The following is a 20,859-nucleotide window of genomic DNA, read 5'->3' on the forward strand; positions in this document are numbered from 1 at the left end:
CGAGAAGAAGCACTCCGTTCGCCTCTTACCTAAATAGTCAGACCTTTAGTTTCTGTGTTACTGTCTTTTAAACATGGTATTGGGATAGAAGATTGTTAACAGCTGATTTTAGTAAAGAAGTTGCATTTTGTTCTTAAAAAGGAGGGGAAAGAGCTCAGGAGTCGTACGTGTGGGGTGAGGTGCCGGCGGTGACAGTGGACCTCAGGGCAGGCGGTGTGAGAGCACAGCCCCAGCCCCGAATTCCTGAACCAGGAGCCCGGCTGGAGTGCTGCGGGGCGGGGCGGCGCCTGCGCCGGTCTTCACGTCACAGGCAGGTGCTTTGCACGTTTACTACAGTGATTCTGCACGTGAGCCGGTCGCGCTTGGGGCAGACCGGCCTGTGACACCCTGGGGCTGCAGTGGACAGGCCTGGGCCTCGGGGCTGCGCGGAGGACTGAGCCTCGCGCTACAGACACGGCGGCCAGGAGCGGGGCCGCTGCACGCTCAGAACTGGGCTTGGAGAGGGAGCCAAATCAGGGTCGAGGGCGGTCAAGGCTGCGCAGGGCTGCCGGGGCCCTTGTAGACGACCTTCTCCAGGCCGTCCACCGTCTGCGAGTACTCCAGGTGTGAGCTGAAGTGTGTGCACTCGAAGCGGCTGCTCCCACGCACGTACTCCAGGAACTCCGGGGCGCCGGGGCAGACGACGTTGTCGGCCAGCAGCACCGTCCCCTTCCGCAGCAGCCCACACTCCTGCAGGGACGGACGGACGGCGGGAGCAGCTGAGGGTGGCCTGGACGGGGATCAGCCCTGCCCCCGCTCCTCCCCGGCAGCAGCCGCTGCAGGAAGGGGCTGTGCCGGGCAGGGGCCTCCTTGTTCCTCCTGCATTCTCAGCCCCCAGGGTGGCAGAGGGCACACAGCAGGTGCTTGCTAAGTGCTAGCTGGAGGTGTGAGTGGAGGAGGTGACGGGGCCAGGAACGGGCTCACAGGGGTGACTAAGGCCAGCGGGTCCCTTGGTCACCGGGTGCCAAGAACCCAGGGCTCTTCCAGGTCAGAGGGATGCCTGGTGCCCACTGCGTGAGCTGCTGGCGTCGGTCACGGGAGGTCCGACCCGGCCTGGCCAGGGTGACCCTGCAGGCTTGAGGGGCAGACCTCCCCACCCACAAGCCTGGCCCTCGGGTCCACTCGGAGGCACCCTGTCTCCAGCAGGCCTGGGCCCTGGGCAGCGGGCCAGCAGAGGGCGGAGCGGCCGGACCTCCCAGGTCCCTCTGCGCTCTCTCTAAGCTGGGGGAGGAGCTGCTTAGATTACATGTAAGATCAAAAGAGGAGAGAAATGTTTGCCTGGGGGAGGGGGTGAAGGGGTGGCCCAGTTGCTGTGTTGGAAGCTCAGAGTTTTCTTTACGTGATTATTAAATAAAAGTGAGGGGAAAAAAGAAAGCAATTCCAAACACAGGAAGCAAAAGGCAAGGAGCCCCAGGCGTGTCTTAAGTTGCCAACGGGACCACAAGGATGGACGGGCGCCCCGATGACTTAGGAACGAGGGGCTCACTGCGCACCCCCCGAGTCTCCCTGGCGGTGGCCGCCTCCCTTCCGGCCCGTGGGACGAGGAGGCGCCCCAGGCCCTCAGGCCAGGGGAGCAGACACAGCCGTGCGGCCCGTGAGGCTAGGACAGCCCACGAGCCAGAGCTTGAACGAAGCACCTCTGTGAAGCGTGGAGACTCACACCTCCGTGTGGACACCTCTGTGCGTCTTAGGAAAAGCAAAGGAACCTCCCAGCAATCTTGACAAGAAAGCGCGGCCCGGGAGCAGGCGTGTCCGGCCCTGCCCGCCCCCTGGGAGGGCATCTCAGGTCTGGGGAGGAAACACCCAAGGTGGGCTGGGGCTCGTGCTGAAGGACACAGGTGGACCAGGTGGCGCTAAACCCACGAGTGAGCCACGGAGGAGGGATGCAGAAGCCAGGCTGCCCACCTGGAGACGGAGCCCCGGAGGGTTCCAGGCAGAAGCTCACGTGTGCCGGCCGCAGGGAGGGAATGGCATTCAGAGGACCGGGGCCCGGTCCACTGTTCCCTGACCCTCCCTCTTTCCGCCCGGGCTGTGACTTCTGCCTGGCTCCGGCTCTGGGGAAAGCCAGCTGCCCCGCTGTGAGGACCCCCAGGCAGCCCGTGGGGAGGCCCAAGCAATGGGGGACCGAGGCCGCCTCGAAGCAGCCCCCGGTCTGAACTGCCACCTGCCCTGCCAGCCCCTCACCCCGCCCAGGGGGTGCGGCCGGCCCCAGGCAGAGGCCGGCTGCAGGGCTGCAGAACGCACGTTCCCCATTCACGACTTTTTTTCTTTTGAGGTAATTACCAGCTTTGAACAAGCGGTGCTGAGAAAACTATCCGTCTCCTCGTTACACAGGGCAGTATTTGCTGTTTCCTATCGATGCAGGCCCCGTAGTTATCACACACCCCGGAGCTGCTGCAGCCTCCTCTCCCGGTGGCGTAGGCCCAGCTGTGCCGTCACCAAGTGCGCTCCCCGTGGCCGCCGCCGCCCTGGCCGAGGGTCTCCGTGCCAGCCCCCCGCTGCCACCCGTCTCGGCCAGCGCAGGTCCCCGCGCGGCGCCTGGTCTGGGTCTCCCGCACCGCCACCCCTCCCCACTCCGCGCGGTCAACAGGATCTTTCCAGAAGCCAGGTCTAACCTGCCCTCACCTGCCTGAAGCCCTCTGTGCCCTGTCTGTGTGGTCAAGCCCTCCACACGCGGCCCTGGCCCACCGGCCCCACCCTGCCCGGTCCCAGACCCTCCTGTGCCCTCACACCACCACCCCCCCCCCAGGCCGGGGCTGGTTCCTTCTCGCCACATCCAGGCACCGGGCCACCCACGCCCGCACCAGCAGCACCGGTGCAAGGTCCTGGCCAACCCCAGCTGTGGCTCCGGCAGCCACGCCCGCCACGCCCACCGTCCCTCTGCACGGCGCAGTGCCCGGCCCATGGGGGAGCTGAGGCTGCGAGCAGGGGCCCGACAGCAAGGGGCGGCCCCAGGTGGCTGCTGAGCTGGAGGCCGTGGTGGGGCGGAGCGTCCCCAGCCAAGTGTCCCCTTAACCACCCGGGAGGGACGAGGTGGTGGCCGTCAGCGTCGAGCTCCAGCCACCTGGGAGCGAGGCTGGGCAGACTGGGGGTGGGCACAGGGAGCCTGGGAGGAAGACGGGCAGCAGACGCGGCTCCCCCCGGCCAGCACCCGCCACCGGGCAGGAGAGCCGCACGGCCACTAGGCTGCCTCCCTGGCTCGAGCCCTTGCAGCCCGGGTGTGCTGGTCCGAGGGTTTACCCCTTCTGGCCACCCTGGCGCAGGCTGCCCTGCAGGGACCCCCTCTCTCGACCTCCACCCCGCTCGGGCCCCAGTGCTCCCCTCTGCGTCCTGACCGCAGACGGGCCGGCCCAAGCCTCCCAGGCCCCCAGGGCCGCCCTCAGAGGGCCGTCCCGGCCAGGCGGGCGTGAGGCTCACCTCCAGGAGGAGTGTGTCCAGCAGATACCGGTCCTTCCAGTGGTCGAGGAAGACCATGTCCACCGTGCCCACGTCGTATTTCTTCTTCAGCTGGGGGATGACGTCCTGGGACGCGCCGACAATGACGGTCACCTGGAGCGACAGACCCCCGCGGCCACCGCGGTGAGCGGGCGGCTCCGGGAGGCGGTCCCCGCGCTGCCCCTCCCTCTGGGGGCGGCCTCGGGAGACGCCTGCTCTGTGCACAGGGGCTGCCGGCCTCGAGCCGCCCGGGGGGTGACCCAGGCCCTCCCCGCCCTCCTCGCCCCCGGAGCCCACCTCCACCTCCGTCTCCCCAGGGATGGGGCCGTACCCTGTCCTGCAGGCCTGCGAAGTCCACCACCTGCTGGACGATGGCGGCGCAGTCGGGGTTAACCTCGATGGTGAGCAGCCGGGCTCCGGGCCGCAGCAGGCGGGCCATCCGCACGGCCGAGTAGCCGCAGTAGGCGCCCAGCTCCAGCAGCACCGCAGGCTGCCGCTCCTGCAGCACCGCGTCCACGATCTGGCCTGCAGGGCGCGGTGAGCGGGCGGTGGGCTGACCCTCCGCAGGCCCGGCCCAGCTGCTCCCTGACAGGCCTCGGCCTCTGCACACCCGGTCCCTCTCTTTTCCACCACTCCCCACTGCCCCCGACTCGCCCCAAGCCAGAGCTGCCCTCTGGGAGCCCCACCCCAGGCTGCCCCCAGGCTGCCCCCAGAGCCGCCACGGCTCCCTTGAGCTGGACACTGTCAGAAGGTCCAAGGGGGATGGACGGCGGCGGTCACGTTGTCCCCAGGGCCGGACTCCGGGGGGGCAGTGCGGCACTCGCCTGTGCCCCGGACTGGAGTCCAGAGGTCAGCAGGCGGCCCCGGGGTGGGGCAGGCCTGGTGCCTGCTCCAGGCAGGGTCCAAGGGCCTCCGTCCACCCTCAGGCCCAGCCAGCACACCCAGGGACCCATCCCCCGCGCGGTGCGGGCTCTGCCTGACGGCCTGCGAGTGCGGGGCCCACGCGGAGACGCAGACCTCGGCGGGGGGCACCCTGGACAGCACCTCCTGCGGGGCTTACCAAGCGTCCCTCCCTCCTGCGGGGACGCCACACGGGCGCGCGCCTCCGCACAGCCCTGGCCCTGGCCCTGGCCCTGGCCCTGGCCCGCACCGGCCGCCCCGCCCACCTTTCCTGTCGCCCACGTTCATGGCCCACTCCTTCTGCCAGCAGTAGGCGTCGATGGCGTCCAGCACGCTCTGCGGGTCCCCGGCCACCGCGTGCTCCCGCACGTGCCGCAGGATGCGCTGCTCCTTGCTGCTCCCCATGAGGAGGCTGCGGGCGGGGCACAGGACGCACTCGTTCCAGCCGATGAGCAGCAGGCCGCCGTGGAGCCGCACGAGCCGCAGCAGCGCCAGCAGCGCCAGCAGCGCCAGGCCCAGCGCGCCGGCGGCCAGCAGCAGGGGCGGGGCCTCGGGCATCGCGGCGGGCGGGGCGGCGGGCGGTGGGCGGGGCGATCGGTTGGTGGCGCGGCCCGGCAGCCCGGAGGACTCCTGGAAACACGTGGTCACCGCGGTGTTAGGGCCCCGCCCTCCTGTCTGACTCGCGCTCCCCCCCCCCCCCCCCCCCGGGTTGGCGGTGCTGCCCCCGCCCTCCCTGCTGTGCCGACGGGGGGCACGAGGTTCACGAGGGCAGCCGCGCCCACGTCCGTCACGTGGTGACCACGGCCACAGCCCCGCCCACCTGCAAACCACTGCCCGCTGGGGCTGCGCCCTGGGAGGGGAGCGGGTGTGTTGGGGTCCGGCCAGCCCTGCGCCTTCCCAGGCGGCCCTGCCAAAGGCGGGGCTGGCCCGAAGCTTATCTGCACAGCAGAGGGGAGGCCCGCCCTTGGACACTCATACTCGGGACAGTCCAGGAGCCTGAGTTTCCAGATAAGGACACAGACAGCCCCAAGCCAGGCACACAGGGCACGGCCCACTGGCTATTCCCCTAGGGGACGACCACACAGGGTCAGTCTGTCCCTCCGGGAGGTAGGCCACCCTGCTGTCCACACCACAGCGGGAGCAAGACAGGCCCTCCCCCTGGCAAGCAACCCTTTGGGCAGGCAGCTGGGGTCCCAGTCAGATGAGGGGCCTGGGGCCCCTGAGACACAGCAAGCCTGAGCTGGCACAGAGCAGAGACCTTAATATGGAAAAGGACGGAAGACAGAGGAAGGTGGGAAGCTTCCCTCGGGGCCTGTGGCCATGGACGGGTGATGCACCGGAAAGGCCACACAGGACCCCGCTCCCCGAGAAGCTCCCACTGGGAAAGGCACACGGGAGAGCGGGCGGGCTGAGGGTCTTGGAGGAGAGACACCTTGAAGACAGCTCAGGGCTCCAAACCCCAACAGCCTGAACCACGAGGAGGGGGCTTGGCAGGCAGAGCTGGGATGAACAGGGGAGCGTGGACACCCAGACTTCTGAGTGGTCTCGGGCCACGTGGCCTGCTCACACCAGGCACAGTGAGCAGGTGGTCTGCAGGTCAGAGTCTGCACGTGCAAAGGCCCAGGTGGGGCCGACACCCGGCTCTCCTGCTCCCACGGCACCCACACCAGGCCTACCTCCCCAGACGGTTCCACCCCCCACGCCCCTCCTGAGCTCAGCAGCAAAGCAGACAGAATTTGTGTGGCATTCTCCTGCTTTTAGATAATTTAAGCAGGAACCGTAACCTGACAGTGATGTGAGTCGTGGCATGTGGCCCCTCCCCGAGGCCGGCCTGGCCCTCAGGGGAGAGCAGAGAGGCAGCGAGACGTTGCCTGGAGCACCCCCAGGCTCAGGACACCAGGGACGGTCTCCCTGGTCTCCCTGGTCCCGGCACTGCCCTGCAGGCTAAGACGGCACGTGCCTCACAGGGCAGGATGTACCACCACCCAGGAGGCAGGTGGGGGGGATCCCAGGAGAGGCACCATGGGTTAGGGCACAGCGCTGTCTTCCAGGGAAGGGGGCCAGGACTCACTGGGGAGGGGCCATGTGGCCTGAAGTGGCCAGAGCCGCCCACTGTGCCCTTTCTGCGAGTGTAGGACCCCCTAGCCACGCCTGTGTTGCTTTACTTATCACGACTATATTCAGTAGTGATGGTGAGATGTTGGGCCTTTTTGATTTATTTTCTGGGTTGAAGAAAAAAACCAATAAGTGTAGCACATAAATATCAAAAATAAGAAGGAATATTCCATTTACATACCAAATTACATGGTGGACCCTGGAGTTGTGAACTATAAATTTTAATTCCCCCAATACTTGAATTGTATAAAAATTTGGAGAGGACTCATCCACCTGGCTGCCCAGGTCTGCTTGGAGGTTTGCAGAACAAAAAAACAAAAGAACATGCAAGTGAGGTGAGGGCAGTGGTGCGCAGAGCCAAGAATAAACCACTGAAGCGAGCCACGCAGACACACTTGGAGGAAGCCCTTCAGGGCCACGCAGAACCCTCCGTGGGGAAACAAAACACGGAGGGCTCCTCTTGTCTTGGGTTCTGGGACCCAAGCGTCTGCTGCTCTGCCCTTCCAATGAGTCACGGCGAGGTCACTCGGTATCCCCAGCCGTGGCCTCGGGACCCTAGGATCCCACCGCCCTGCTTGGCTCTGGGCCCAGGGTGGGGGGATAAAGAGCCCCAGTCACCCTGACAGGAGGACAAAGGAGCTGTTGGCCAGAAGGAAGGTAAGAGCCGGAGGCCGAGGGGCGCCCTCAAACCCTCTGCTGCTGCGTGTCCTAAACACGCCCTGATGGAAAGTTTTTAAGGGGCTTGCAAAGCGCACTTTCCAAACATGGTTCCCAACCACAGTGAGGGGAGGGGGCAAAGCTCCATGCAGGATGCTGTGTCCTGCCCCAGGTGGCTCCCGCCGCGGGGCAGGGGCAGTCCCGGGAGAGGCTGCTGCAGAGGTCCGGTTTTACACAGGAGGCCAGACCTTCATGAGGCCTCCGCAGGCAACACATTTAGCATCACGAGAGCGTGAGGGAAGCTGAGGGAGACACAGGTGAATGAAAAGACATCCCATGTCCACAGACTGGAGACCTGACACGGTCAGGATGCCCACAGTGCCCAGTGTGACCCTGACAAAATGCCACTCCCACCAAAAAGGTCCAACGGCGTTTTTACAGAAATAGAAAAATCCATCCTAAAAGTCATATGGAATCTCAAGGGACCTACAAGAGCCAAAAAAATCTTGGAAAAGGACAAAGTTGGAGGTCTCACACTTCTGAATTTCAAAACTTCCTGCGAAGCTACAGTAATTAACACAGTGTGGCACAGACACGTAGCACAAAGGCACAGAACTGAGAGGCTGGGAACAAACCCTCACGCCTATGATCAAGTGATTGTTTTACGAGGTCCCAGGACCACTCTGTGGGAAATGGTTCTGGGACAACTAGCGTTCCACCTGCGAGAGAATGAACTTGGACCCTTACCTCACGCCGTATATAAAACTAACTCAAAATGCATCCAAAACCTAATTTTAAGAGAGAAAACCAAAAAACCCGTAGAAGAAAATGTAGGAATAAACCTTCATGACCTTGAGTTTGGCAATGGATATGACACCAAAAGCCCAGGCAACAGAAGAAAATAAATAGAATTTCTCTAAAATGAAAAACTTTGTGCATCGAAGGACATGATCAAGAGAGCAAAGCACAGCCCAGGGGATGGGAGAAAATATTTGCAAACCACGTATCTGAAGGGTTTAAAATCCTGCATATATATAAAAACTCCTACAACCCAAAGACGACAACCTAGATAGAAAACGGGCAAAGGACACGAATAGACGTTTCCCCAGAGAAGATACACCAGCAACCAATGAGCACATGGAAAGGTGCCCAGTCAGTAGGGAAATGCAGACCACAGCCACAAGGTGCCACTTCACACCCATTAGGATGCCCTCCCCCCGAAAAGGGGACGTCACGGGTATTGGTGGGCACGCGGAGAAATCGGGAACTCATGCATGGCTGACGGGAACGTAAGACGGAGCAGCTGCTGTGGAAGACAGCGGGCGGGTCCTGAAAAAGTTAAAAATAGAGTTACCATGTGACCCAGCAGTCCCGCTTCTGGGAGTGGGCCCAGGAGAACGGAGAGCAGGGACGTGAACCCGTACGTGTCCACCCACATTCAGGGCCGCGTGAGTGACAGCAGCTGAGAGGCGAAGGAATGGAAGCGGACGAGTGGCCGAAGTGCGGGGTGTCCGCACCGGGGCCTCACTTGGCTGTTGAGACGAACGCAGCCCTGACTCACGTCCCACAAGGAAGGAAGTGCTCACTCCCGCTACATCACGGTGGCCCGAGAGCGCTGTGTGCTCAGCGATGCAAGCCAGACACGAGAGGAAACACCTACGAGAGCAAATCCACGGACACAGAAAGCGAGCAGAAGTTGCCAGGGCCCTGGGAGGGGGAGGGGGAGGGGGAGTGCTGCAGAATGGGGGCAGGGCTTCCGCTTGGGATGACGCGAAAGTGCTGCAAACAGCGGCCGTGGTCACACAGCTGTGTGAATGCACTTAATGCCACCACATTGTACGCTTAGAAATGGTCAAAATGCTACATGTTAACTTATGTCTGTTTTACTACAGTAAAAACAGTGGAAAACCAAGAAGACAAGCCACCCTGTTGCTGGTCTTCCCTGTTCAAAAAAGAAAAAGGGACACGCTGCTCCACACTGGGAAGCAGGACCCAGAAAAACCAGCCCAGCTCCCCATCTCTCTGCCGGCCCACCGCCGGCCCCGCAGTGCACACTCACCCCTGCTGGGAGGAGGGGAAGGCCTTCCTGTCCTGAGCTTCCTCCCACCCCCCCGGGGCGTGTACCCTGCATCCGTCTCCCCAGAGAGGGCACGTGGACCTGGGCGCGGGGCAACAGCCCACCCCTCACAACTTTCTTAAGTGTTCTTCCTGCAACCCCAACACCATGCCCTCCCTCAACTCTGATCACTTCTCCTCCTCGAGGTAATTCCCCCCAAGGGGCAGTGGAGACGCTGGCCAGGGCCCCGGCCCCAGGCAGGCCCAGTGGGGACCGGCAGTTGGGCACAGACACCAGAGCTGCCAGATCTTCGGTTCTGGGGTCCCAGGCTCGTCTGAAGAGTCCATCAAGACCCTGCGAGTGCCTGTGGCCCCTCTGCGAGGAGCTGAGTCCGCGGTGGCACCCGGGGGCCACTCCCCGCGTCTGGAGAGCAGCGGACGGACACCTGGGCCTCGGCCACACTCGCGGGGCAGCCGGGGGAGGCCGGCCCCACTCGTGCGGGGCCTGCAGGAGCCACACAAGACGGGCCGGCCTCCTGGAGAAAGGGCTGGAGGGGTGCGGCGTCCCCACAGAGCAGGCCTCAGAGCACAGGGCTGGCCAGGGTCCTTGCCTGAGCTGGGGGTCCGCCTGGGACCCGGGAAGCTGTGCATTCGGTGCTGCCCATGGGCGCCACGCGGGGCTCAGAGGCCCAGGGGCCGCAGCCTCATCTCCTGTCCGTGATTCTGGCTCCGGACAAACGTCCGCGGACCACAGGGAGGACAGGTGCTGCCCCTGGAGCAGGGGGCGGGGGAAGGCCAGGGTGCCTCCCGGGCCCCTGGGGGCCCCTCTGCTGCTCCCTGGGGCCTCCCTGCAGCCCGCTGACCGAGCACCATCAGCCGCCTCTGCCCACTTCCTCCTGTCGGCACAGCATCCTCGCTGAGGATAAGGTGGTCTCGAGTGGCTCCCTTCCCACCACCTCCCTCCTCCCTCCAGCTCCCTGCAGCCTCTGACCTGCCCCACCCCAGCCCCTGCCTCCTCCACCCTCTGTCCCTCCCAGGCCTGTCGCCTCCCCCCAGCCCCTCAACCCCGACAGCCCCTGAAACCTTGGGCCCTGCCCTACGGGGGCCCTCAAGGGACTCAGGGACCCCTGGAAGCAACCACCTGCAGCTGAAAAAGAAAAAAAGCGAATGAGAAACATTTGGTCTACGCCTCGCTAAGATTATGTATCAGGGAAGGAAACATCGTAAAGGTGTGCTCACAGGTGCTGGTGGGGAGCTTTAGGGCCTCACAGGGCAGAGGGAATTACCCTCTCCCACCCGCCACAACGTGACGGGATAAGCACATAAAACGAAGCAAAGACAAGGTCCAACTCTTGTATAAACTGGCGAGTTTTTATCACTGTAGTTATGGCTGACTCATAGCTAAAATTTTTTTAACGAAAACCGTCTGTTTGCGTCTGTATGTTTTTGTAAGATTGTATGTTTTTCATATGTATACGATATTTCCGTACCTCCAGATGGTGTTACCAAATCAGGTTATAAAATCCCTTAAAGATTTTATACTCCCTTAAAGGAGTTCTATCCTAACTGGCTTCGAGAGGAACAAGCACTTACATAAATTAAATCCTCCTAAAACTCCCAGAAATGTAAGAACCAGCTCAACTGTTTCTCAAGTTCATGTAATTTGGTAAATCCTTGCTAAATAAAACTAGTTTAATGTTGTTCATTTCATAAAACAGGTGTATCTTGAGAGTTGTCAACACTAAACATACAGTAAACATACATTTTTATCCTGCTTGCTTTACGAGTCAAATAAGCTAACATTATATCTATTAGACATTTAAGATTATACACAAGTTTGATTTTAATCAAATTAGTAACCTGACAAACTTTACTTCAATAATAATTGTTTTATAATATGTCTGCCTAAAAAACAGTCTCCAAAATCTTTTTGGTAACTTGCACCCTTAGAGTTCTGTCAAGTTAAATAATAGATATTCATTGAATACCTAAATAATTTCTAAATAACATAAAGTGCTGAAACATTCATTATCAGGCATAAGTTTAAGTTTAGATACTTTTGGCTTCTCCTGTTTACATGATACAAAGAAGCTAAAAACATTTGGGTGTGCTCATAAACATATTCTTGCCACAGTAAAACCATCTGTACTGTCAAAAGCATCTACCTTACAGCTTATGACATGTTACAGTCACAACACTTGCTCATCTGCTGCAGAACACTGGGATACGACACAATCTGCAATTGTCTACTTCCTAGGTTCCTCTGTAAAATAAAGGTTGCTAATGGTTAAAAACTATAATCAACGTCTGAAAATAAAACTGCTACCAGAAACAAAGCAAAGGGAAACAACTTTGTCCACAAAGTAGGAAAATAGGATGTGTTCTTTTGTGAAAAGTATGCAGAGAATGTAGGATGTGCTTTTGTTGAGGGAAGGAGAGCCGTTTTGTCCTCAAGTAAAATAAGAGGGAAACAAACCTGCATGGATACAGAAAGTGGTGGAAGGTTTGTGGGAAAGGAATTGTGTTGTGAGCTCACAGCTGCCTAAGGTTACTTGGATTTGTATACGAAGCTTTTCTGAAATGAGCTTTACATCAATTGCTTACTGATATGAAACTAGAGCTTGGTTTTCTCTTTGGATTATTGGTCTGCTTTTAATAAGAGATTGTTAAAGGTTTCTGTCTACCTTTGAATAATCTTCCTAGGAAACAAAGCTTCTGAGTCTTAAAATAATTCCCTGTACCCCTCATCGCCGCTCGGGAGAACCGAGTGTCCCCCCGTCAAGATCCCAGGTCTGCAGTCCTGTTTCCTCCTGTTCCTACTTGTGAGCTCCCAGATGGTCACTTGGTTAAGTAGATAACTGAGTATTTTTTTAATAGCCTTTTTTAAAAACTATTTTTATTTATTATTTACTTATTTTTTTGGCTGCGTGGGGTCTTAGCTGCGGCACACAGGATCTTTCATCGTGGTGTGTGGGGTTTCTCTCTAGTTGTGGCCCAAGGGTTTTCTCTCTCTAGTTGTGGTGCACAGACATGCAGGCTCTGTAGTTGAGGCACGTGAGCTCCGTAGTTGTGGTGTGTGGGCTAAGTTGCTCCGTGGCAAGTGGGATCTTAGTTCCCTGACCAGGGATGGAACCCACGTCCCCTGCACTGGAAGGCGATTCTTTACCACTGGACCACCAGGGAAGTCCCAAAAACCAAGTATTGTTCTGCAGTGAGCTGGGATCCTATTAAATCAAGCGTTCAGACCTTCCGACATTTTGGACAATTTTGTCTTCTCAAAATCAATCCTAAATGAAGTCTGGATCTCAAAATGGTTTGGGGATTTCCCAGAGGGTCCTTGGAAAATCCCAGTGGTTTCTACTTTTACCTTGTAAAAGGGGGGGATGTTAAAAATAATTAGGTTTGTCTGTTGTGGTACGTTGTATGGGAAGTACTGTCAACTAAGAAGAGAACCTTGGACTTCCTTATGTTATATTTGTACAGGTAAAGGCTATTAATATAAATATTTCAGAAACTTTGCTTGCTTTCCATATATCCTGATATGATGTTATCACGCATAATTCCAGTTAATATTTTATTTAATTATTTATTTATTTGCTATACTGGGTCTTTGTTGCTGTACACGGGCTTTCTCTAGTTGCAGCGAGCAGGGGCTACTCTTCGTTGCGGTGCGTGGGCTTCTCATTGTGGTGGCTTCTCTTGCTGCGGAGCATGGGTTCTAGAGCGCAGGCTCCGTAGTTGTGGCACACGGGCTTAGCTGCTCCGTGGCATGTGGGATCTTCCCAGATCAGGAACTGAACCCACGTCCCCTGCATTGGCAGGTGGATTCTTAGTCACTGCGGTACCAGGGAAGTCCCAATTATGTTTTTATAATGGACTCTCATCAGCTCTTTAACCACAGCCATCGTAAGTCTTTTGTCAGCTGCAGGTAACTTTGTGTCACTCTGATGCTTCTCCAATAGCCCCTGCTGTGGGCTGCAGGCCAGGGTGCTCCATTGTCAACAGCAAGGGCCTGCCTCAGAGACCTCGGGGGAAGGACCGGGCGGGGACCTCGGGCAGCACCATCCCTCTGGACTGAGTAAGGATCAGAAGCCAGAACACAGAACACTAGTAGAGAAACCCACGGGCCCAGGAACTGCACCCCCAAGATCAAGCAGAACAGAAGCTAACGACATAAGACTACGTACCCTGGCAAAGCACGATTGTAATTTTTATGGCTTTTGTTTAGAATATCGTTTAGAATATTGCTGGCTCTTTAATGTCCCATTTTCTGGATATTAAGAAGAAGAAAAAACCTTTCCCTACCTATGACTCATAACAATCTAGTAAGTTATTCGTCTGTAAACAAAATGGAAGCATTTATGTTTTTCTCTCCACCTGCTCCCTCCAAAAATCAGAAACTAGCACTGAGTGTCCTTATTTTCATGGCAATACGGTTGTCTGCACAGGGTTAATAAGAACGTGTCCTCTTTGTGATAGGACATCATCGAAAACGTGGGCTGCATTACCAAGGAGCGCCAGGTGTGAAGACGACGGCGAAGACGCAGCTACGACCAGACAGTTCTAAGGCACCACAGTCACTTTATGAGCCAAGGCTCCAAAAGCCCCCTGTGAAAAGCCAGCCTGGCGCCGGGCACCCCGGGTCCCCAGCCTCCCCGGGAGCGGGGAAGGTCGCCTCCTGCAGGCCCAGGCACCCTGGGACACTGGTGGGGCTCGAGCAGAGGGGAGTTCACCCGAGTCTGCAGGTGAAGCCTGCAGCCATGACCTTGGCTTGACGTCCTAGCCGCGGAAGCTTTTAAACGTCCAAGCTGAGATTCCCCATAAAAACCTCCACAAGGCAAACTTTAAAAGGGCTGTGCGTCGACCATTACTCTTGCTGCAGTTACGTAAAGAATAAGCCCACACGCAGTGAGACCAGAACTATTTTGTAAACGAAAACAGCCTTACTTTGCCTTTGATCAAAAATGGAAGTGGACACAGAGAGAAATTTTGTCTCCGTGGAGAAAATAACACACCTGGTGGTCGTCAGGGCCCAGTCCTGTCCGTTGCCTTTCCACTGGCCTGCACTGCCGACTGACACACTTGTCAACACTCGCCGCGTCCCCAGGCCTCTCCATTTCCTTCAGGACCGGCACGACTCTCCCAACACCAGTTTTCCCCACTCCTGGTGTGACTGCCCAGACCCACCCTGGGACTCAGGTGCCCTGCAGCTGCCCCTTCCTCCAGGGGCTGAAAAAGCCCTGGAAGCTGAAGGCACATAAGGTGGCAGGAACTTCACGCCCATCACGTGCAGGCCACTGCCAGAGCCCACCAGGTCGCCCACGTCTCCCGGGCTCTGCTCCGGACGGAAGCAGCCTCTCCTGAGACCCTGATGTCTCCACGTCACCACAAACATTCCCACAGCAAACCGGGAGAGCCGGCGGACTGCCGCCGCGGCCTCACGCCACCATCTAGAGACCTGAGAGCGCAACGTCTAAAATCTTCCCAACTGGCCACCCTCAGGACTCAAATACCAGGTTTACTGTTAGCTCTGACCATTCCCCAAGGAGGCTCTCCCTGGCAGCCCGCAGCCAGGCCTCTCCGGGCCCTCTTCTCTACAAGGCCTCATATAAAGACTGGAACAAACACTGACTGTATCTCACAGCTCAAGGCCACTTCCCTAAGATGGCCCAGCCCGCAAGGGCTCCGCCTGACGAGCTCGTGGCTTCCGGTCCAGCAACAGGAGGGCAGCCTCTGCAGGAGGGCAGGGGTCCAGATCCAGCTGGCAGGCTCGGGTGGGAGTCAAACGGACCCACGCCGCCTCCCACTTTTTGCAATTTTTCACCCTGATGCTCCCCCCTGCCCGCCCCGAAAAGGCCCAGCTGCCTCTGAGCAAGTCTGGAAGGCGCTTGGGTCTTTCCCCTGCGGTGCAATTACCAGTGTCCTGTGGGTTTATCTGGACTGCTCACCTGGCAAGCCCGTTGGACTCCCTCCAGCAGAGGCAGGAACCCACTGTTCAAACCTCAACGGCTAGCTGGGGCAGGTGGGGCCGGGCTTCCACTTCCTGGTAGGGATGCCATTCCCACGAAAGGAAAGGCCCAGGGTGCTGGGGGGGGGGGGGGGGGGGGCCTGCCCGTGCAAGGAGGGAGACGGCCAAGCCCCTCGCCCTGGCCCCCACAGGTCTCCGCCTCCAAGGACCCAAGGGCAGTGAGACCCCTGACTCTGCACCCCGTCCCAGGTCCCAGCTCTCCCAGAAACTGCCACTCTCCAGGTCAAGGTCCCCAGCCCTGTGGTGGCCCCCGTGCCCACGTGGACCGTCCCCCTGCAGCATGACTCCCCCTCCCTCCACCAGCCTGGTGCCACTGCCCCCACCCATGTCAGGAGACCCCACCCACGTCCAGAGAGCCCCCCACCCCAGGCCCTGGGATACCCTCCCCACCACTTAGGGTCCAGAGAGCCCCCCACCCCAGGCCCTGGGACACCCCCCCACCACCTGAGGTCCAGAGACTCCCCCGCCTGTCCCGGGACCCACTCCAGATCCCGGGACCCCGCCACCCGAGGTCCGGGGGCCGCGCGCAGGACGAAGGCCCCCGCCCCCCATGTCCGGAGACCCCGCGCCCCGGGGCACCCCTCCCCCCCCCGCGCCCTGACCCCCGCCCTGACCCCCCATCCGGGCCCCGCGGGCCGCGCGCACCCACCTCTGGCGGCGGCGGCGGCGGCGCAGGCAGCGCGGCGGGCAGCCCGGCCCGGCCGAGGCCCCAGGCGGCGGGCGCGGCGATGGCGATGGCGATGGCGGCGCTGCGGGCCCCGGCCGGGCGCTTCCGGCCGCGCGTGCCGGGCGGGGCGCGGGGCGCGGCAGGTCTGCGGCGCGGCGCGGGGCGCGGGGGTCGGGGCCCGCCCTGGGGCTCTGCCCTCTGCAGCCCCGGTACCCGGCACCCGGGCCGCGTTCTGGGAGGAGCAGCAGGTCCGGGGAGGGCGGGCGCAGGACAGCGGGCGGAGACGGAGCCCTGCGCGCGGGGACGGGGCACCCCACGGGGCACACGGGGCGTCCCCAGCGGACGCCCTCGGGGCAGCGCCGTGCCCGCCCGCCTCGGGGGCTCTCGGGGTCGCTCCTCCCCCGCAGGCTGCCCAGACCCTCCGCGTGTTGGAAGGCAGCGTTCCCGCGGCACAGCTTGCAGAGCCCCCGGGGCGGCCTCTCCCAGGGCCTTATCAGACGGAGAGGGCTGCGGGGCCGCGCGTGGGGCGAGCGGGCCGCGGAGATAAGGCCGCAGTCCGCGCGGCAGAGCGGGGCTGCGGGCAGCACAGCAGGGCCCCTGCAGCGGCCATGGAAGGTAGGGACGTCCCCCTGGTCAGAGCCTCCCTGGGCAGCGGAGAGCAGACGGCGCCTGGACGCAGCCCCCGGGCTGCCTCGACCTCCCCGCCTGCCTCCCCGCATCCGGACGAGTTTGTGTTCTCTCTTCCTCCCTCCACGGGGAGCGGGCCGGAGCCTGGTGCTGGGGGTCCCCGCTCGGGGCTCGCACAGCCTGGCCGCCCCTGAGGACACGCCTGCCCTCGCCGTCCCCGCCGCTGCGGTCTTCTCGGGCCTGCCTTCCCTGCCAGCACTGGCAGGCGACAGATAGTGCCTTCTGCCAGGAGCAAGGACTCCCGCGGCCTCCACGCTGGGGGCAGGGGTGCAGGGTGCGAGCGGCATTTCAGAGTCGCCGCGCTGCCAGGCCCCGCCGGGCGCTGTGTGAGGCCAGGCCGTGCTGCCCGACGCAGGGGCCGCCCTTGCTCTTCCTCGCCGGTGACGTAGGGTGACCTTTTCAATGGAAAGACGGGTGGATTCAAGGCAAACGTTTTAATCCCGTGTCTTTTAGGTGCTGGGTGAAGTTGAGTTCAGGGCAGTCCTGCCAGTTAAACCAAATTTCCTTCTTGACTCGGGTGGCGGGGTGGGGGGGGGGTAGACCCCTGCCAGCCTCGCCTGGCACCGCTTGGTTTCAGAATCTGGGCCGATGACATGCACCCCGGCGTTGCCTCCTGCTTGCTGGGGGATGCGTGGTCACCCCAGACCAGCACAGGGCGGGGCGCCAGTCCCATGACGCGGACCCTGTACCACACTGGCAACTGTGGCGTCCCGGGACCGTGCCCCACGCTGGTCCTGGCCCCTCCTTCTCACGTCTCCCCGTCACCCCCACAGGGCGGCAATGCTACGACCTCCTGGTGATTGGCGGGGGCTCCGGCGGCCTGGCCTGTGCCAAGGAAGGTACGTGTCCTGCATCCCGCATCCCGCATCCTGCACCCCGCCCGCGTGGCGGGCCCTCCAGGCTTCGCGCTGCCTGGAGAGGGCAGTGGCGCTCTGGGACTGGGTGGGGATGCGTCTCGCGTACACTGTCTCAGCTGCTGGCTCGCTCCTCCCTCCCCGCTGCACCCCAGGCAACCGCTGGTCTGCTTTCTCAGGGTAGATTACTTTGCATTTTCTAAAATTCTGTCTAAATGGAATCGTGCTGCGTGTATTCTTACTTTCCGGCTCCTCCCACAGAGCCGTTGTTTGGAGAGCCACCCGTGTCGCCGTGTGTCTCCAGAGGTCATGCCTTTTCGTTACTGATGAGGGTTCCACTCTGTGTCTGGACCGTGTCTGGCTGGTTCATTCACCTGTGGACCGGGTTGTTTCCAGTTTTTGGCTGTTGTGAGCAGTGCTGCAGTGAACGTGTGTGTGTGCGCGCACGCCTTCGTGTGGATGGGTTTTGAATCTCTTGGATAATTGCCTAAAAGTGGGACAGCCAGGTCACGTGGTGTATCCCTCATTTAGGTATTTTTTTCACTCCTTTCAGCAATGTTTTGTCGTTTCGATATGCAAGGCTTTCACGTCTCATGTCAGATGTATCCTTAAGTGTTCCATATTTTTAAAGCAGCTGTGTTGAGATGGAAGTCACACACGATACAGATCACTCCTTTAAACTGCCTAATTCAGTGGATTTTACGTTCACAGAGTTGTGCAGCCGTCGCCACCACCAGTTTCAGAACATCTCATCCCCCCCCCCCCCCCCGAGTACTCTGTCCCCAGTGGTGGTCCCTGCCCCTCCCCTCCTCAGCGCCAGGCGACCTCTCGCCCCCATTCTGTCTCCGTGGACGGGCCTGTCCTGGACGTGTCATAGGAACGTGCGGCTTTGCGCTCACTCAGCGTGAGGTTGTCAGCGCTCATCTGTGACACAGCGTGTGTTAGCGCTTCTCCGCTTTGTGGCTGAATGGTGTTGCGTCGTGTGGCCGGAGCCCAGTTTGTCCACGTGCCCACAGGTGGATGTCTGTGTCGCTTCCGCTCGGGGCAGTCGTGAGTCACGCTGCCCTGGACATCCCTTGTGTGGATGTGAGCTTTCGTTTCCCGTGGGCAGATTCCCAGGAGTGGAGTCACTGGGTGATGGAGTGGCTCGAGGTTTAACCTTTTGAGGCGCTGTCAGACGACTTTCCCAGGTGTCTGCACCGTTCTTTAATTTCTCCACGTCCTCGCCAACACCTGTCACTGTCTCCTAAAGTAGCCCATCCTAAGAAGCGTGAATAGGTGGCACATCACTGTGTTTCCCTCGTGGTTAGTAGAGCATCTTTTCACGCACTTATTGGCCATTTGTGTGTCTATGGAGAAATGTCTGTTTAGAGCTTTCGCCCATTTTTAAGTTAGGTTGTCTTTTTTCACTGTTGAGTTGTGAGAGTGCACAAACATACACACACACACACACATTCTGGATACTAGACCCTTCTCAGGTGTGTGATTCTCAATTACTCTCTCCCGTCCTGTGGGTTCCCTTGTCACCTTCTTGGTGGTGTCCTTTGCAGCACAAAAGTGTTGAATTTTGATGAACTCAGTTGATCTGTTGTTTCTTGTGCTTTTGGTGTTGCGTCCAAGAAACAGTGGCCTGATCGTAGGTCACAAAGACTTAGGCCTGTTCTCTTCCGAGAGCCTCACGGCTTCAGCTCTTACGTTTAGGTCTTCACTCCACTATGGGCTAACGTGCAGACGGAATAAGGTCCTCGCCTCCAGGTTTGGGACACACACCTTTCCGAATCACGGTCCCCCTTCAGGTGACGGTCTCCCACCGGCCACGCTCCACTTTTTCATGTTACAGACCCCACCACACGTCATACAGTCTCTCCTGGAGAGATTTCAACGATAAGGAAACACTAACACCTCAGCCCACGTGGTCGTCGTTTCCGGGGCTTCCGTTCCTTTCTGTGGATCCGAGTTTGCACCCGACGTCCCTTTCCTACTGGAAGGACGCCTGTGAACATTTCTTGTCGTGTGGCTCTAGGGGTAATAAATTCTTTCAGCTTCTGTGAGTCTCAAGACATCTTTACTCTGCCTTCATTTTAAAAAGATGTTTTCTCTGGGTATAGAATTCAAGGGGACAATACAGCTGGCCCTCCGTATCCACCGCCCCCACATCCACAGATTCAACCAACCATGGGTCGAAAAAATATTTTTAAAAAATTCCAGAAAGTTCCAAAGAGCAAAACTTGAATTTGCTGCACACGGGCAACTATTTACGTAGCACTCACACTGTATTTACAGCTACTTACGCAGCGTCAACGTTGCGTCCCGTGCCATCACCTAGAGATGATTTCAGGTGAAGGTTACTGCAAATTCTACTCCATTTTCTATAAGGGACTTGCACTCCCGGCTGCTCCGGGTTGTCCCCAAGCTCATCAGAGCTCTTCCCACGGTGGATAGTTGCTATTCCTGTTTTCAAATTCACTAATAAACGAGCCTGTGATGTCTGCTCGACCATGAACCCCACTCTGTGCCGTTTTCATCTCTACAGTTGGACTTGGGCTCTTTTTTCTATCTTCTGTGTTGCTTCTTGACGTTTTGAACATGTGGAACACAGTTAAAACACCTGTTTTACTTTCTTTTCCACTAATTCTGATGTGGGTGTCAGTTCTTGGTCCGTTTCCATTGACCGTTTTTCCCTTTAAGGGCTGTCTCTTCCTGCTTCTTTGCATGCCTGGTAATTCTTGTTTGAGTGTCAGATACTTTGGACGTCCCCTTGCTGGGTTCTGGATGTTTCTGAATTCCTGGAAATGTTTCTGAGCGTGTTCTGGGATGTAGGTAGAGATGGTGGCATCCTTCGAGTCTTCTGCTTGAGGTCCGTGAGGCAGGCCTGGCGCTGTCCCAGCCTGGGCAGATGACTCCCACCGCTGAGGCGTGGCCCTCCTCGTGCCCACTCAGCGGTCAGGAGTTTCGATTCCCCAGGCTGGCCTCCGAGGCACTGTCCTGGCCGCGGGTGCTTCCCCTTCTCTCCTCTCTGTCCTCTGTCCCAGGAGCTCTCAGCCCGGGAGCCTGCGGGACCCTGCCCGGGCCCTCCTGTGCCATGTCTTGCAGACCCTCTGGTTGCGGGGCTCACCTCGTGCCTTTCCCGGCTCTCGGAGATGACTGGCCTTGGTTTTGCTCTGCTGAGCTTCTTGAAACTATCGTTTCACGTATTTTGTCGGGACTTTTGGTTGTTTTGAGCAGCCGGCTGGCGCTGGTCCCTGGCACTCGTCCTGGTCAGAGCGGGCAGCTGGGCGTCGGCACGTCTGCGGTGCCCCCTGGCCGGACCGTGTACGTCAAGCGCTGGGGTCCCGTCATTAACCAGCTGAGTGACACGGCTTTGTGAGTGAAGGCTGTGAAAACGTGGCTCTAACCCTGGTGGCTGGTAGTCATGCGTCAAG

General features: G+C 59.3%; 2 protein-coding genes across 8 annotated transcripts in view; one reads left to right on the top strand and one right to left on the bottom strand.

Annotated features, from left to right (window-relative positions):
- Positions 1–90: 90 nt before the first annotated feature.
- COMT (catechol-O-methyltransferase) lies at positions 91–15,975 on the bottom strand. The gene is made up of 5 exons (XM_057744098.1): positions 15,879–15,975; positions 4,641–5,004; positions 3,806–3,999; positions 3,457–3,588; positions 91–729 (listed from the first exon to the last, which is right to left on the bottom strand). The coding sequence occupies exons 2-5, from the start codon at positions 4,930–4,932 to the stop codon at positions 529–531; spliced, it is 819 nt and encodes a 272-aa protein (XP_057600081.1). The 5' UTR covers positions 4,933–5,004; positions 15,879–15,975; the 3' UTR covers positions 91–528.
- Positions 15,917–20,859, top strand: part of TXNRD2 (thioredoxin reductase 2) — a 29,762-nt gene continuing 24,819 nt past the window's right edge. For 4 of the 7 annotated variants that reach the window (XM_057744090.1, XM_057744092.1, XM_057744096.1 and 1 more), the window contains exons 1-2: positions 15,917–16,039; positions 17,357–17,422. In XM_057744090.1, the coding sequence (XP_057600073.1) occupies positions 15,958–16,039; positions 17,357–17,422 (148 nt within the window). In that variant the 5' untranslated portion in view covers positions 15,917–15,957. The other 3 variants (XM_057744093.1, XM_057744095.1, XM_057744094.1) reach the window with 3 other exon arrangements.

Source organism: Hippopotamus amphibius, chromosome 8, assembly GCF_030028045.1.
Source record: "Hippopotamus amphibius kiboko isolate mHipAmp2 chromosome 8, mHipAmp2.hap2, whole genome shotgun sequence".
NCBI classification, from domain to species: Eukaryota; Metazoa; Chordata; class Mammalia; order Artiodactyla; family Hippopotamidae; genus Hippopotamus; species Hippopotamus amphibius.

Bases quoted from the DNA above. Each gene is read 5' to 3' on its own strand.
- COMT (XM_057744098.1), bottom strand. From the start codon at position 4,932: ATGCCCGAGGCCCCGCCCCTGCTGCTGGCCGCCGGCGCGCTGGGCCTG. The intron at 4,000-4,640 runs GTGGGCGGGGCG...CGCGCCCTGCAG, and splicing joins GAACGTGGGCGACAGGAAAG to GCCAGATCGTGGACGCGGTG. The intron at 3,589-3,805 runs GTACGGCCCCAT...CTGTCGCTCCAG, and splicing joins TCGCAGGCCTGCAGGACAGG to GTGACCGTCATTGTCGGCGC.